General features: G+C 42.4%; 1 protein-coding gene across 1 annotated transcript in view; it reads left to right on the top strand.

Annotated features, from left to right (window-relative positions):
• dazl (deleted in azoospermia-like) overlaps nt 1–13,278 on the top strand; it is a 98,081-nt gene that overhangs the window by 23,522 nt on the left and 61,281 nt on the right. The window contains exons 3-4 of the mRNA XM_068053162.1: nt 7,930–8,021; nt 12,416–12,470. Of these exons, the coding sequence (XP_067909263.1) occupies nt 7,930–8,021; nt 12,416–12,470 (147 nt within the window). The remainder of the gene's footprint in view (nt 1–7,929; nt 8,022–12,415; nt 12,471–13,278) is intronic.

The raw sequence follows: 13,278 nt of genomic DNA, 5'->3' as shown, positions 1-13,278 counted from the left end.
TGTTGCTGCTGGTCTAAGTAGAACCTCCTTTCTTGTGACTCAATAGGCCTGGCATATGCCCAGCTGAGCATAGCTGTGTCTGCCCTCCATTCTCTGAGGGCGACTGCCCAGGCTGGCTCTGTGTCTCTTAGCTCTTCACTAGGGCTGTGCTTTTCAGCCCGTGCCATCCTATCTAATCGCACGTGAGGACCCATCATAGAACCATAGAAAAGTTATGGTACAGAAAGAGGCTGTTCAGCCTGTCGTGTCAGTGCTGGCCGAAAAAACTAGCTGCCAGCACCAATTCCATAGCCTTGCCAGTTACAGCACTTCAAGTGTAGGTCCAGGTACCTTTTAAAAGAATTGAGGGTTTCTGCCTCCACCACCGTTTCTGGCAGTGAATTAGACACTCACCACCTTATGGGTGAAAAAGTTTTTCCTCATGTCCCCTCTAATTCTTCTACAAATCACCTTAAATCTGTGCCCCCTGGTAATTGACCTTTCTGCTAGGGGAAACAGGTCCTACCTGTTTACTCTATCTAGTCCCCTCATAATTTTGTACATCTCAATTAAGTCACCCTTCAGCCTCATCTGTTCTAAGGAAAACAACCTTAGCCTATGTAATCTTTCCTCATAGCTGCAACTTTCAAGCCCTAGCAACATTCTTGTAAATCTCCTCTGTACTCTCTCCTGAACAATTATGTCCTTTTTGTAATGCGGTGACCAGAACTGTAAGCAATACTTCAGCTATGGCCTAACTAGTGTTTTTTTTCCAGCATTACATCCCTGCTCTTGAATTCTATACCTCAGCCAATAAAGGAAAGCACAGAGAGCCTGTAACTGTATCTGAGCTGGTGCAGGGTGTGTTTGTAAGATGTGACTGTGCTTGCTCTGATGTCTCTGCTTCCAGTGCTGCCATAAGAGCTTTTTTCCCCTCCATGCCAGGAGGCACAAGATGATGGCATGAGAACTAGCCTTGGAGAGCCGAAGTCTCTGCAGTACTGAGGCTGCCCACCGCAATGGAGTCATTGGCATGCTGTCGTATGGGGAGGAGTGCATGACCCCTTCATCTATAGATTTATAATATTTCCTGCGTTAAAACAGTAATTGAACTTCAAAAAGTACTTCTTTGGCTCTGAAATGCTTTGAGACATCTGGTGCTCATGAAAGGCACTATACAAATGCATGTCTTTATTTTTCTTCTTTGGGGCACTCCTCCTGTCAGCACCCATTTTGGGCATTGAGTCCTTTTCTACTGGAAGGACAAAAGAGAGATAAGGCACTGCTGGCATCTATGGCAGATTCCAGCAGCTCATTGACATAGGAAGCTGCATGTATCGGTGCTGGCAAGTCCTCAACAGCTCTATGACTGAGTCTCTACCTGACGGGTCATTAGTTACTATGGGGGCACATTTCCTCCCATGTTTAGGAGCAGCGTGTGGGCTCAGGCTCCTCAGCTGGAGGTTGATTACCCAGAGGCCTCTACCAAGGTCTGGTGTTGCACTCACCTTGCCATAGTGAAGAAGGTCATTGAACGTCTTTGGCATTGGATCCAGTTCCTCCATAAATGAATATGATTTGATAGCTATCAGAGACGTGGTTGTAGGATGACCAGGACTGGAATCTCAATGTTCAAGGATATTCAATATTCTGGAAGAATAGGCAGAAAGGAAAAGGAGGTGGGGTAGCTTTGTTGAAGGAAGGGATCAGTGCAGTTGAGTAATGATATAGTTGTAATAGATCAGTTTGGGTAGAAATAAGGAATAGCAAGGGAAATAAATCATGGGTGGGAGTGGTCTATAGGCCCCCGAGGAGTTGCCTCTCTAGGACAAAATATTAATCAAGAAATGATGGAGGTGTGCAAGAAGGGCACTGCAATTATCATGGGTGATTTACTCTGCATATAGACTGGCCAAATCAAATTGGCAAGGTAAACGTGGAAGATGAATTTGTGGAGTGCATCAGGGATTGTTTCTTAGAACAATACGTTGCAGAACCTACCTGGCAACAGGCTTTTGTAGATTTGGTAATGTGTAATGAGGTAGGATTAATAAGAGATCTCGTAGTTAAGCATCCCCTAGGGGGAAGCGATCATAACATGGTAGAATTTCAAATTCAGTTTGAGGTGAGCAACTCTGGTCTCAAACCAGTGTCTTCAACTTGGGGACAATTACAGAGGTATGAAGAAAGAGTTGTCTAAAGCAGTCTGGGAAAATCTGGGTGGCGCAGTGGTTAGCAGCCTCACCGCTCCAGTGACCCGGGTTCAATTCTGGATACTGCCTGTGTGGAGTTTGCAAGTTCTGTGTCTGCGTGGGTTTTCGCCGGGTACTCCGGTTTCCTCCCACCACCAAAGACTTGCAGGTTGATAGGTAAATTGGCCATTATAAATTGTCACTAGTATAGGTAGGTGGTAGGGAAATATAGGGACAGGTGGGGATGTGGTAGGAATATGGGATTAGTGTAGGATTAGTATAAATGGGTGGTTGATGGTCAGCACAAACTCGGTGGGCCGAAGGACCTGTTTCAGTGCTGTATCTCTATTTTTAAAAAAAAAAATAGACTACAGGGGAAGTCAGTAGATGAGCGGTGGCAGACTTTTAAGCAGATATTTCATAACACTCTGCAAACATTTATTGTAAGAAGGAAGGATTCGAAGAGAACGATGAACCACCCGTGGTTAACCAAGGAAGTTAAGGAGAGTATCAAGTCAAAAACAAAGGCGTACAAAGCAACGAAAGCTAGTGGCAGGACAGAGGATTGGGAATTTTTTAGAAAGCAGCAGCGGATGACTTTTTAAAAAAAAAAAAAAAAAGTAATGGAGAAAATTGAGAGTAAATTAGCAAGAAATATAAAAACTAACAGTAAGAGCTTCTATGGGTGTAGTGTATATATACACATACACACACACACACACACACACGCTAAAGTAAGTGTGAAACCCTTAGAGGATGAGACTGGGGAATTAATAACACGGAACAGGGAAATGGCAGATAATTTAAACCAATGTTTTGCATCGGTCTTCACGGTGGAGGACACTATAAACATCCTAATAGATGAGCAAGGTGTAAATGGGAGGGAGGAACTTGTAACAATCTCTATCACGAGGGAAAAGGTGCCAGACAAACTGGGACTAAAGGCAGGCAAGTCGCCAGGACATGATGGCCTACATCCAAAGGTTTTAAAAGAAGTGGCTGCAGAGATAGTGGAGGCATTGGTCATAATATACCAGAACTCTCTGGATTCTGGTAGGGTACCATCGGATTGGAAAACCGTTAATGTGACGCCCCTAATCTAGAAAGGAGGTAGACAGAAAGCAGGAAGCTATAGACCAGTTAGCTTAACATCTGTCATTGGGAAAATGCTAGAGTCCATTATTAAGGAAGAAATAGGACATTTAGAAAAACAAAATGCAATCAAACAAAGTCAGCATGGTTTTATGAAAGGGAAATCATGTTTGACAAATTTGCTAGAGTTCTTTGCAAATATAACAAGCAGAGTGGATAAAGGGGAACTGGTAGATGTAGTGTATTTGGGTTTTCAGAAGGTGTTGATGAGGTACCACATAAAAGGTTATTGTACAAAATAGGAGCTCAGGGTATTGGGGGTAATGTGTTGGCGTGGATTGAGGATTGGCTAACACACAGAAGGCAGAGGGTTGGGATCAGTGGGTCTTTTTTCCAGTTGGGAAAGCGTAACGAGTGGGGTGCCAAAAGGATCGGTCCTAGGGCCTCAACTATCTATATTAATGACATGGCGGAAGGGACAGAGTGTAGTGTATCCAAACTTGCTGACAATACAAAAATAGGTGGGAAGGCATGTTGTGATGAGGACACAGAATCTGCAAAGGGATATAGATAAGTTAATTGGGCAAAAACTTGGCAGATGGGAGTTCAATGTGGGAAAGTGTGAGGTAATCCACTTTGGTAGGAAGAATAAAAAGGCAGATTATTGTTTGGATGGAGGAAGACTACAAAATACTGCAGTACAGAGGGATCTGGGTGTTCTTGTACATAAAACACAGTTAGCATGCAGGCGCAGCAAGTAATTAAGAAGGCAAATGGAATTTTGGCCTTTATTGCTAGGGGGTTAGAGTTTAAAAATAGGGAAGTCTTGTTACAACTGTACTGGGTGTTGGTGAGGCCACACCTGGAGTACTGTGTTCAGTTTTGGTCCCCAAGGATATACTAGCATTGGAGGCAGTTCAGAAAAGGTTCACTAGGCTGATTGCTGGGATGAAGGGGGGGTTGTCTTATCAAGAATGGCTGAACAGGTTAGGCCTTTATTCATTGGAATTTAGAAGAATGACGGGTGATCTTATTGAAACATAAGATTCTGACGGGGCTCGACAGGATAGATGTTGAGAATATGTTTCCACTAGTGGGGGAATCTCAAACTAGGGGACATAGTTACAGAATAAGGGGGCACACATTTAAAACTGAGATGTGAAGGAATTTCTTCTGAGGGTGGTGAATCTCTGGAATTCTCTACGTCAGAGTTGTGGCGGCTAAATGTATTTAAGGAGGAGGTAGATTTTTTTTTGAAATCTCGGAGTTGAGGGTTATGCGGAGCAGGCCTGAAAGAGGAGTTGAGGCCTGGGACAGATCAGCCATGATCTTATTGAATGGCGGGGCAGGCTTGAGGGGTTGAATGGCCCACTCCCGCTCCTATTTCTTATGTTCCTCGCCGCTCTTAGTCTGCTAACATTTTCAACAACCTATACCTATAGCCTGGCTGGTTTGGGAGGGTGGCCTTCTCCTGCCACCCTCCAGAAAAAGGACCTTCCTCCTCTCCCTCACCACCTCGAGGAGAACCTCCAGGTCATTGTTGAAGCAGGGGCAGCCCTGCCCTTGGTGCTAGCCTTCTGCCTTTCCTCTTGCATCACTGCTGCATTCATTCTTTAGCCAAATAGCCACAGTAATGGCTGCTATGGTGTTTAAATTGGGCCTGCACTTGCATAGTCCTGCCTCTGTGGCCATAGTCCACCCCCCCCCCCCCCCCCCCCCCCGTGATCACTAATTTGCTGCCCAACCTGCTTTCCAGCCAATTAGCAGCCCGTCTCTGGAATCGGGCTGTGACTGCCCCTTCTTGCCCCAGGGCAGAATCGGGACCTGGAAATGGTCCTGGCACCTGTTTCCCAACTCCTGAAGGAAAATCAGGCCCAATGTTTGTTTCTATATTTTAGATAAGGGAATTTGTCTTTTAGTATGTTTTGTCTTAAATGCAGCTCTCAACAAACTTTCTTTTTTTTAAAAAGAAATCCACCTCCTTCCTGAGTGTACAACTGAGCCAGAATCCTAATAAATAGTACTTTTGATTTTGGGATCTATTTTTCTTGAAATCTGACCCAAAAATTGTCTGAAAATATTAAGTGCTTTCCAGGTGAAAAATAAAGCGATATACATAATTGACTAAGTTTTTAGTAGACAAAACAATTCTGGAACAAAAAAACTGAATCAAGTAATTAAAATGCTCTCAATCACCATCACAAATATAAAACTCCAAGGAGTTGTTTAGCACTTCCATGTGAAACTTTTAGTCAGCCATCTCAATGTGACATTGATGACTGACTGAAGATATGAACGATGTCATTGCTGTCCATAACAATGTTGTAAAGATAGTGTTATGTCACATCAGAGTTGCAGCATGGGCTTGTTCATCTTGGTTATTTGGATTTGTTCCTTTTAAAAATCCAAAGACTACTTAATGAAACCTGAATTAACTACCTTTTAAGGATCTTCATTATTCTAATGCAGATTTTTTTTTTATATTGTCTACCTAACTAGCCACCTCTCTGTTTTTGTGTCCGAACTGAAAATAATTGCTACAAGTGCCTTTCTGGAAAAGAACTGAAGATCAAGGCTATTGTGAAGTTCAGTCAGGAGGCTTGAATCACCTATGGCTTGAAGAGTTGTAGGGAAGGTGTCCCTGCAAATGGTTTTGTCAAATGGAATGTAGGAACTTTCCTAAAATAAAAGCAAAATAGTGCGGATGCTGGAAATCTAAAATAAAAACAAAGTGCTGGAAATACTCAGCAGGACTGTCAGCATCTGTGGAAAGAGAAGCAGAGTTAATATTTCAGATTGGTGACCTTTCATCAGAGCTGGCAAAGGTTAGAAATGTAATCGGTTTTAAGCAAGTAAAGCGGGGGTGGTGGGGAAAGAGAACAAAAAGGGAGGTGTGTGATGGGACGGGGCCGGAGAGATTAACTGACTAGGAGGTCATGGGGCATAGGCAGAGGGAGTGTGCTGATGGTGTGGTGAAAAGTAAAGTGCTGTTCCTCAAGCTTGCATTGATGTTCACTGGAACACTGCAGCAGGCCCAGTGCAGAGATGTGGGCATGAGTGCAGGAGTGTGTGTTTAAATGGCAAGTGACTGGAAGCTCGGGTCTTGTTTTTGGAATGAGTGGAGGTGTTCCGCAAAGCAGTCACCTAATCTGCACTTGGTCTCCTTGGATGTAGAGGAGACTGCATTGTGAGCAGTGAATACAGTCTACTTATATAATATAAACACAAGAAATGCTGGAACCACTCAGCAGGTCTGGCAGCACCTGTGGAAAGAGAAACAGAGTTAACGTTTTGGGTCAGTGACCCTTCGGAACTAGCAAATATTAGAAATGTTAGAGGTTATAAGCACATGAGCTGGAGGTGGGTGCTTTTATAATGCAGTCTACTTAATTGAACAAAGTACAAGTAAATCGCTGCTTCACCTGAAAGGAATGTTTGGGGCCTTGTATAGTGAGGTAAAAGCTCCTGCGATTGCATGGGAAGGGGATGAGGTGCAGCAGCGATTTACTTGTACTTTCAGTTTAGTATACTGTATTTGAAAACATGACTCCAAGCTTCTGGTCGCTTGCCATTTCAACACACCCCTGCTCTCATGCCCACATCTCTGTCCTGGGCCTGCTGCAGCGTTCCAGTGAACATCAGTGCAAACTCGAGGAACAGCACCTTTTCTGATTAGGCATGGTACAGTCTGCTAGACTGAACATTGAGTTCAATAATTTCAGTGTGTGACTGGCTTTTTTAAAATTTTTATTTTACTATGTGTTTGCCTACTGTTCATGTTTGTGCTTTTGGCTCGGACTGTTCATTATTCTGTCATTAACACTCTCTGCACTAATGCTTTGTCTTTCATCACACCATTAGCACACTCTCTCTTTGCCTTTGCCCCATGACCTCCTTGTGAGTTAATCTCTCTGGCCCCCTGTCCTATCTCAAGCCTTCCCTTTTGTTCTCTGCCCCCTCCCCAACTCCCACTTTACTTGCTTAAAACCTATACATTTCTAACCTTAGCCAGTTCTGATGAAAGGTCACTGACCTGAAGCATTAACTACCAGACCTGCTGAGTATTTCCAGCACTTTGTTTTTATTGTAGGAACCTTCCTGTTTGAATAAAAGTCAAACTTTCCTTCCATTCCAAAGACTGCCTTACTAAGGCGAGCATACAATTTCTTAGTACAATGTAAATGTTTCATTGAACGTCAGATACAGACCATTTAGCAAGTTACTATATTAGAACTACTAGATGGATAGAGTTTTTTTTTACCCAAAAAAGGTGGTAAATTGTCCTTGGGAGGGAGAGACAAAATTATGCAATGCTGAAGCATGGTGTTCTGAAAAATAGGAAAAAGGGAAAATCTAAGGGATGTTAGTCTATTCAGCTTTTACAATTAGAATAGTTTAAGAAGTCTGTGAGCAGGTTCTCTGCTTGACTGATTGGGGGAAATGGTGACTTGCATTTAAAAGGGGGTGATGTGGAAAATGTACAAAAGGCACTAAACCATAATGCTTAATGAGTTATTTTGGTCTTTCAAGCAGTGCAGACCCAAAGTGAAGTTGAGATTGTTTCACTGTTTTTAGTGAAGCACAAGTATTTTATCTGACTGTGCAAATACTTGTTAAATATACAGTCTTCAAATCAAATATCCTAATGAACTTTTTTCTGCTGCAGATGGGTGAAGATGAAATGCGAGGCTTCTTTACAAGGTATGGTGCTGTGAAGCAAGTTAAAATAATCAGTGATGGAGGTGGTGTTTCCAGAGGGTAAGAAGCTTATTTAATCAAGTGGACTCTTGCACAATATAAGTTTTGCTGTCTATGCTTTTAAATGTAATTCTGTAATTAGTTTGGGCAGAAGTAGTCATTTGCTAAGTTTTAGACATTTAATGAAATGTATTGGAACAGTGAGGTAGATTTCCTTTTATGGTTCTCTGTGGACAAGTTTGATTCAAAGAATTGGGTATGAAGGCTTTGGCGATTGTATTTCATCTGACATTTAAGATACTGATGAGAAAAATTAAATAAGGGTAGGCGTGCTCTGTACAGAGTCTGCTAGCTTTGCATTAAAGCACCAAATAGAGATTTATTTATTTTAGCTGTTGATCTCATGCTTTTTGTGGAGAATGCACTAGATGTATTCTGTGGTTACAAGATAGGGCTGCCTCTGCAGTTGACACTGGTGTTCAATATCCCATGCTATGGAGCCTATCTTCGGTGGAATGAAAACAGAAAATGCTGGAAATACTCAGGTCAGACAGTATCTTTGGAGAGAAACAAATTGATGAGCTTTTGTCAGAACTGGATAAATTTAAATTTCTAGCTTGTTTTAAACAAGTGCAGAGACTGGGAAAGGTGGTGGGGGAGGACATGAGGGAAAGCTTGTAACTGGGTGGAAGGCAGGAGAGATTGAATGACTAGGATGGTATAAGGCAAAAAGAGATGGTAATGAAGCTAGATGAGGTTTAAGTAGGAATACTAGAATCATAAACAGTTGCCATAACAAAAAATATGGTTAGAGGTTATGATCTGAAATTGTTGAACTCCGTGTCAAGTGCAAAAGGTAGTGGGATGCTGTTTCTCCAGCTTCCACTGAGCTTCATTGGAACAGTGTAGGAGGCAGAGGCCAGAGAATGGTGCGGGCTGAAAATTAAATGACAGATCAGGTGAGGAGGGATGGGAAGGCTCCCCTCTTGTCCCTCACCTTTGACTGCAACCGGGTTTATTTCCTTTTAAAACAGTGGATATGCTTACCAATTCAGTGAGTGTTTAACCCTTTATGTGCTATGATCATAAAAGAACCAGACCGGTTTTCTTGAGTTTAAACAAGAGGTTAGTTTATTGTACTGAAAACCAAAAACTGATTGAAGTAAAATAATAAACTCGCTCCAACTTTCATGCATGTGCAGGTTAGAGTAGAGAAGAATAGATTGGTCAGATTAGAGTCCAGAGCAATAAAGAATATACATTCTGTGGAGTCTGGTGATTCAGTTGTCTTTTGGCTGAACTTAGTGGTTTTGAAGTTTCTGGCTGGTAGAAGTGGCCAACTGGTTCAGGGTTTTCTTGGAGACAGTGAGGGGAGAAACAAAATTATCATTTGGCATAGCACTTGCAATGACATGGGACATGTGGAATGAATGGAGATGTTCCAGAAAGCAGTTACCCAATCTGCTTTTGGTCTCCTCATTGCCAAGGAGACCAGATAGTGTACTAAATTGAAAAGCACACGTTTGCACCTCAAACGAGTGTTTGGGGCCCTGGATGGTGGGAAGGCAGGAGATAAAAGTAAAAATGTTGTACCTCCTGTGCTTGCTTGGGAAGGTGCTGATAAACGAGTGGATCAGGATGTCATGGAGGGAACTGTCTCTTCAGAATGCTGAAAGAGGAACGGAGGATGTGTTTGGTGGTTTGAATGCAGAGGTAGATGGTGTGGTATGATGCCCTTCCCGCACACTGGACCCTTTCTCCAGTTTTTAGAATTCCCATTCCACTTTGACCCCTTCCTCTGTCTGGCCTTTTGCCCTCTCTTTGTGAGAACTGCTGGTGTCACATTGGCCATCTCAATTTCTCTGCTCTCCTCACTCTGTTAACCTACCTCCCTCTGAACTTTCAGCATACTGTTTTCTCAGGTCCAGCCCTAACATCATTAAACCTGCTGATGAGCAGTGCTATTGTTTGCTAAACCAACCTCTACCTAACGGATGCTGAGCACCAACTCTGACATCTTTTACCTCCCCTTGGACCATGACCCCACCACCAAACATCAAGCCATTGTTTCTGAGACGGTTATTGACTCCATGCCCTCCAACTTCAAAGTCCCCCAAACCGGCATATCCGCTTCTCTTTCCCAAGATCTATAAAAGGACTGCTCTGGTACACTCATTGCTTCAGCCTGTTGCCCAACAAAACTGATTTTCTTCCTATCTCGACTATATATTTCTTTTGCCTCCCCTGATCCAATCTGTTTCCACCTACATCCTTGACTCTTCCAACAACCTCCGCCACTAAAATTTCCAGTTTCATGGTCCTAACTATCATTTTTTTCACTGGATGCCCTCCTTCACACCTCTATCCCCATCCCCCACCAGAACAGCCTTAAGCTGTCCACTTCCTTGAACAGAGGCCTTCAGTCCACCACCACCCTCCTCTGCCTCACTGAACTGTGCTTCACATTGAACTTTTCCTTCAACTCCATTCATTTCCTCCAAATAGTGTTTTTATAGGAACCTGTATGGGTCCTAGTTATGCTTTGCTTTTTATGGGATGTGTGGAACGTGAGCCCTCCCTTGCCTCGTTTGTGGTACATTGATTACTGTATCCATACAGTTTGCTGCTCTCGCTCCAAACTTAAATATCATTTTTGTTTCCAATTTCCAACCGTACTCACTTTTTAAAAAAAAAAAAGTGGTCATCTCTGACTCTTTCCTTCCTGACTCCATTTCTAGGGACAGCCTAATATCTACTTTAAGCTTACTGACTCCACTACCTTGACTACCTTTCCTCCCACAACTCTACTCCTTATCAAGGGATATGGGGAGAAAGCGGGAACTGGGTACTGAATTAGAAGATCAGCCATGATCTTTTTTGAATGGCAGAGCAGGCCCAAAAGGCCGAATGGCCGCCTCCTATTTTTTATGTTTGCATTCTTAGTTTCTCTGTCACATTTGTACCGACAATGCCACCTTCCATAATAGTTCTTCAATGTGTTCCTTTTTCCTCAACTGAGAATTCCCCTGCTCCATGGTTGATGGGGCCCTCAAGTGTATCTGTTTCATTTCCCACACACCTATTCTCGCCCATTCCCCTCCCTTCCAGAACCATGATAGATTCCCCCTTGTCCTCACCTTCCAGACCACCAGCCTCCATGTTCAATGGCTCATCCTCCTGCGATTTCTGCCACCTCCTAGCTTGATACTTTTACCATCACCAAGCACCACCATCTCCTCCTCTTTCAGCATTCTGAAAGGACCGAACCCTCTGATTCCCCCGGTTCACTCCTCAAACCATGCCCCCTTGTCCCAAGTGCAGGAAATGCAAACACCTGTTCCAAACACTCCTTCCCAGTGAGAGATTTACTTGTGCTTTTTTTCAATTTAGTATATTGCATACTATAAAAGTGTCAGCCTAGCTCTGTTGGTAGCACATTTGCCTCTGAGTCAGAAGAGTGTGGGTTCAAGTCCCACTGCAGAGACTTGAGCACAAAGGTCAAGGCTGACACTCCAGTCCAGTACTGAGGGGGTGCTGGCCAATATTTAACCCTCACTCAACATTTTAAAAAAAAAACGATTACCTGATCAGTATCACATTGCTCTTTGGTAGTTTGCTGCCCCATTTCATTACAACAGTGGCTACACTTCAGAAGTATTACATTGGCTGTAAAGTGCTTTGGCTGGTGGTTGTGAAAGGTGCTTTATAATTACAAGTCTTTTATATGGTGCTCACAATGTGAGGAGACCAAATGGAGGTTGGGTGGCCACTTTGTGGAAGACCTCTGTTCAGTCTGCAAATGTGACCCTGAACTTTCAGTCACTTGTTTTATTTCTCAGCCACGCTTCCACTCAGACCCCTCTGTCTCCTACTCTCTTCTAATGAAGATGAACAAAAGCCAGGAACAGCATCTCATCTTTCAGTTAGGTGCTGAATGGCTTTCTGGACTCTACTCGACGTTGAGTTCAACAATTTTCAGATCACAAGCTCTTACCCAGTTTTTTTCAGATGGCAGCTGTTAGTAATGATTCTACTATTCTTATTTACATCTCTGATCCATCTTTTTGTTTCTTTACTTGTCCCGTGACCATCCCCTTTTGCCTTGCACCATCATCCCTTTTTATCATTTAATCCCGCCTGTCTACCTACCCTATCAGAGATCTTCCCTTTCGTTCGTTTCCCTCCACCTTTTCCCTGCCTCTGTACTTAAAACCTGTTGCATCTCTAACTTTTCCCAGTTCTGACAAAAGGTCGTCGATCTGAAATGTTAACTGCTTCTCTCGCCACAGATGCTGACTGACCTGAGTGTTTCCAGCATTTTTACTTTTTACTTCATTGGCTGTAATTCACTTTGGAATGTCCTGAGGTTGTGAATGGTGCCATAACAATGCCAGTCTTCTCCATTTTAGACAGTGTTTTGCTATGAATGAATTTATTTTTCTTTTCATGTTCAGATATGGGTTTGTCTCATTTCACAATGATGTGGATATACAGAAGATTATTTCTGAAGTAAGTGAAGTTTGTCCCCTTAAAAATAACAGAATAATTGTTTAACTATGGTTAAAGAGACTATAGTCCAATTTATTTATTTTTCAGCAATTATGACATTGTTAAACCAAAAAGTAAGCATTGCAACTAATTTCCCAGTACTATCCTCAGCTGGATAAGGCTAAAAACTGTGAAGATGCTTAAAACTTTGAGCTCACATCCCCCTCCATACAAATGCTTGCTAATTCAGCTCTTCAGATTCAGTAGAGTTTCAAGATTGTACAACATGGTAGTGAGCAAACAAAATTGATCGCATCTTTTTATGTGAATTTACTTTTTCTTTGTCTAAATCCCAGTTGGAATTTTCTAAATTTTTCTTTTTACACCTTGCCTCAGATACATTGAGGAAAGTTGAAAGTTCACTTCTAAATCTTTTTTAAAAAAAAAATAAAATAAAAACCAGGATATAGGCTAACAGACTTGAATTAAGGATAGAAATTCAGCTTCATAGTCAAAAATGAGAGAGCCAGGATGTCTGGTTGTCTTCAATTATTTAGGAATCAGAGGGAGGACATTCAGTTCACTGTGCCTATGCTGGCCCTTTTTGAAAAAGCTATCCAATTAGTCTATTCCCCTGCTCTTTCACTATAGCACTGCAAATTTTTCTCCAAGTATTTATCAAATTCCCTTTCGAATCTGCTTTCAGATCATCGTAAGTTAGTGTATGTTTTCCTCTAGTTCCTTTGCTACTTATCTCAAATCTGTGTCCTTTTGGTTATTGACCCTCGACCACTGTACTGTATTGTAACTCATGATTTTGACATCTCTA

This window comes from Heterodontus francisci, chromosome 2, assembly GCF_036365525.1.
Source record: "Heterodontus francisci isolate sHetFra1 chromosome 2, sHetFra1.hap1, whole genome shotgun sequence".
Classification (NCBI taxonomy): domain Eukaryota; kingdom Metazoa; phylum Chordata; class Chondrichthyes; order Heterodontiformes; family Heterodontidae; genus Heterodontus; species Heterodontus francisci.
The sequence above is the reverse complement of the archived record's forward strand: the minus strand, read 5'-3'. Positions and strand labels throughout refer to the sequence as shown.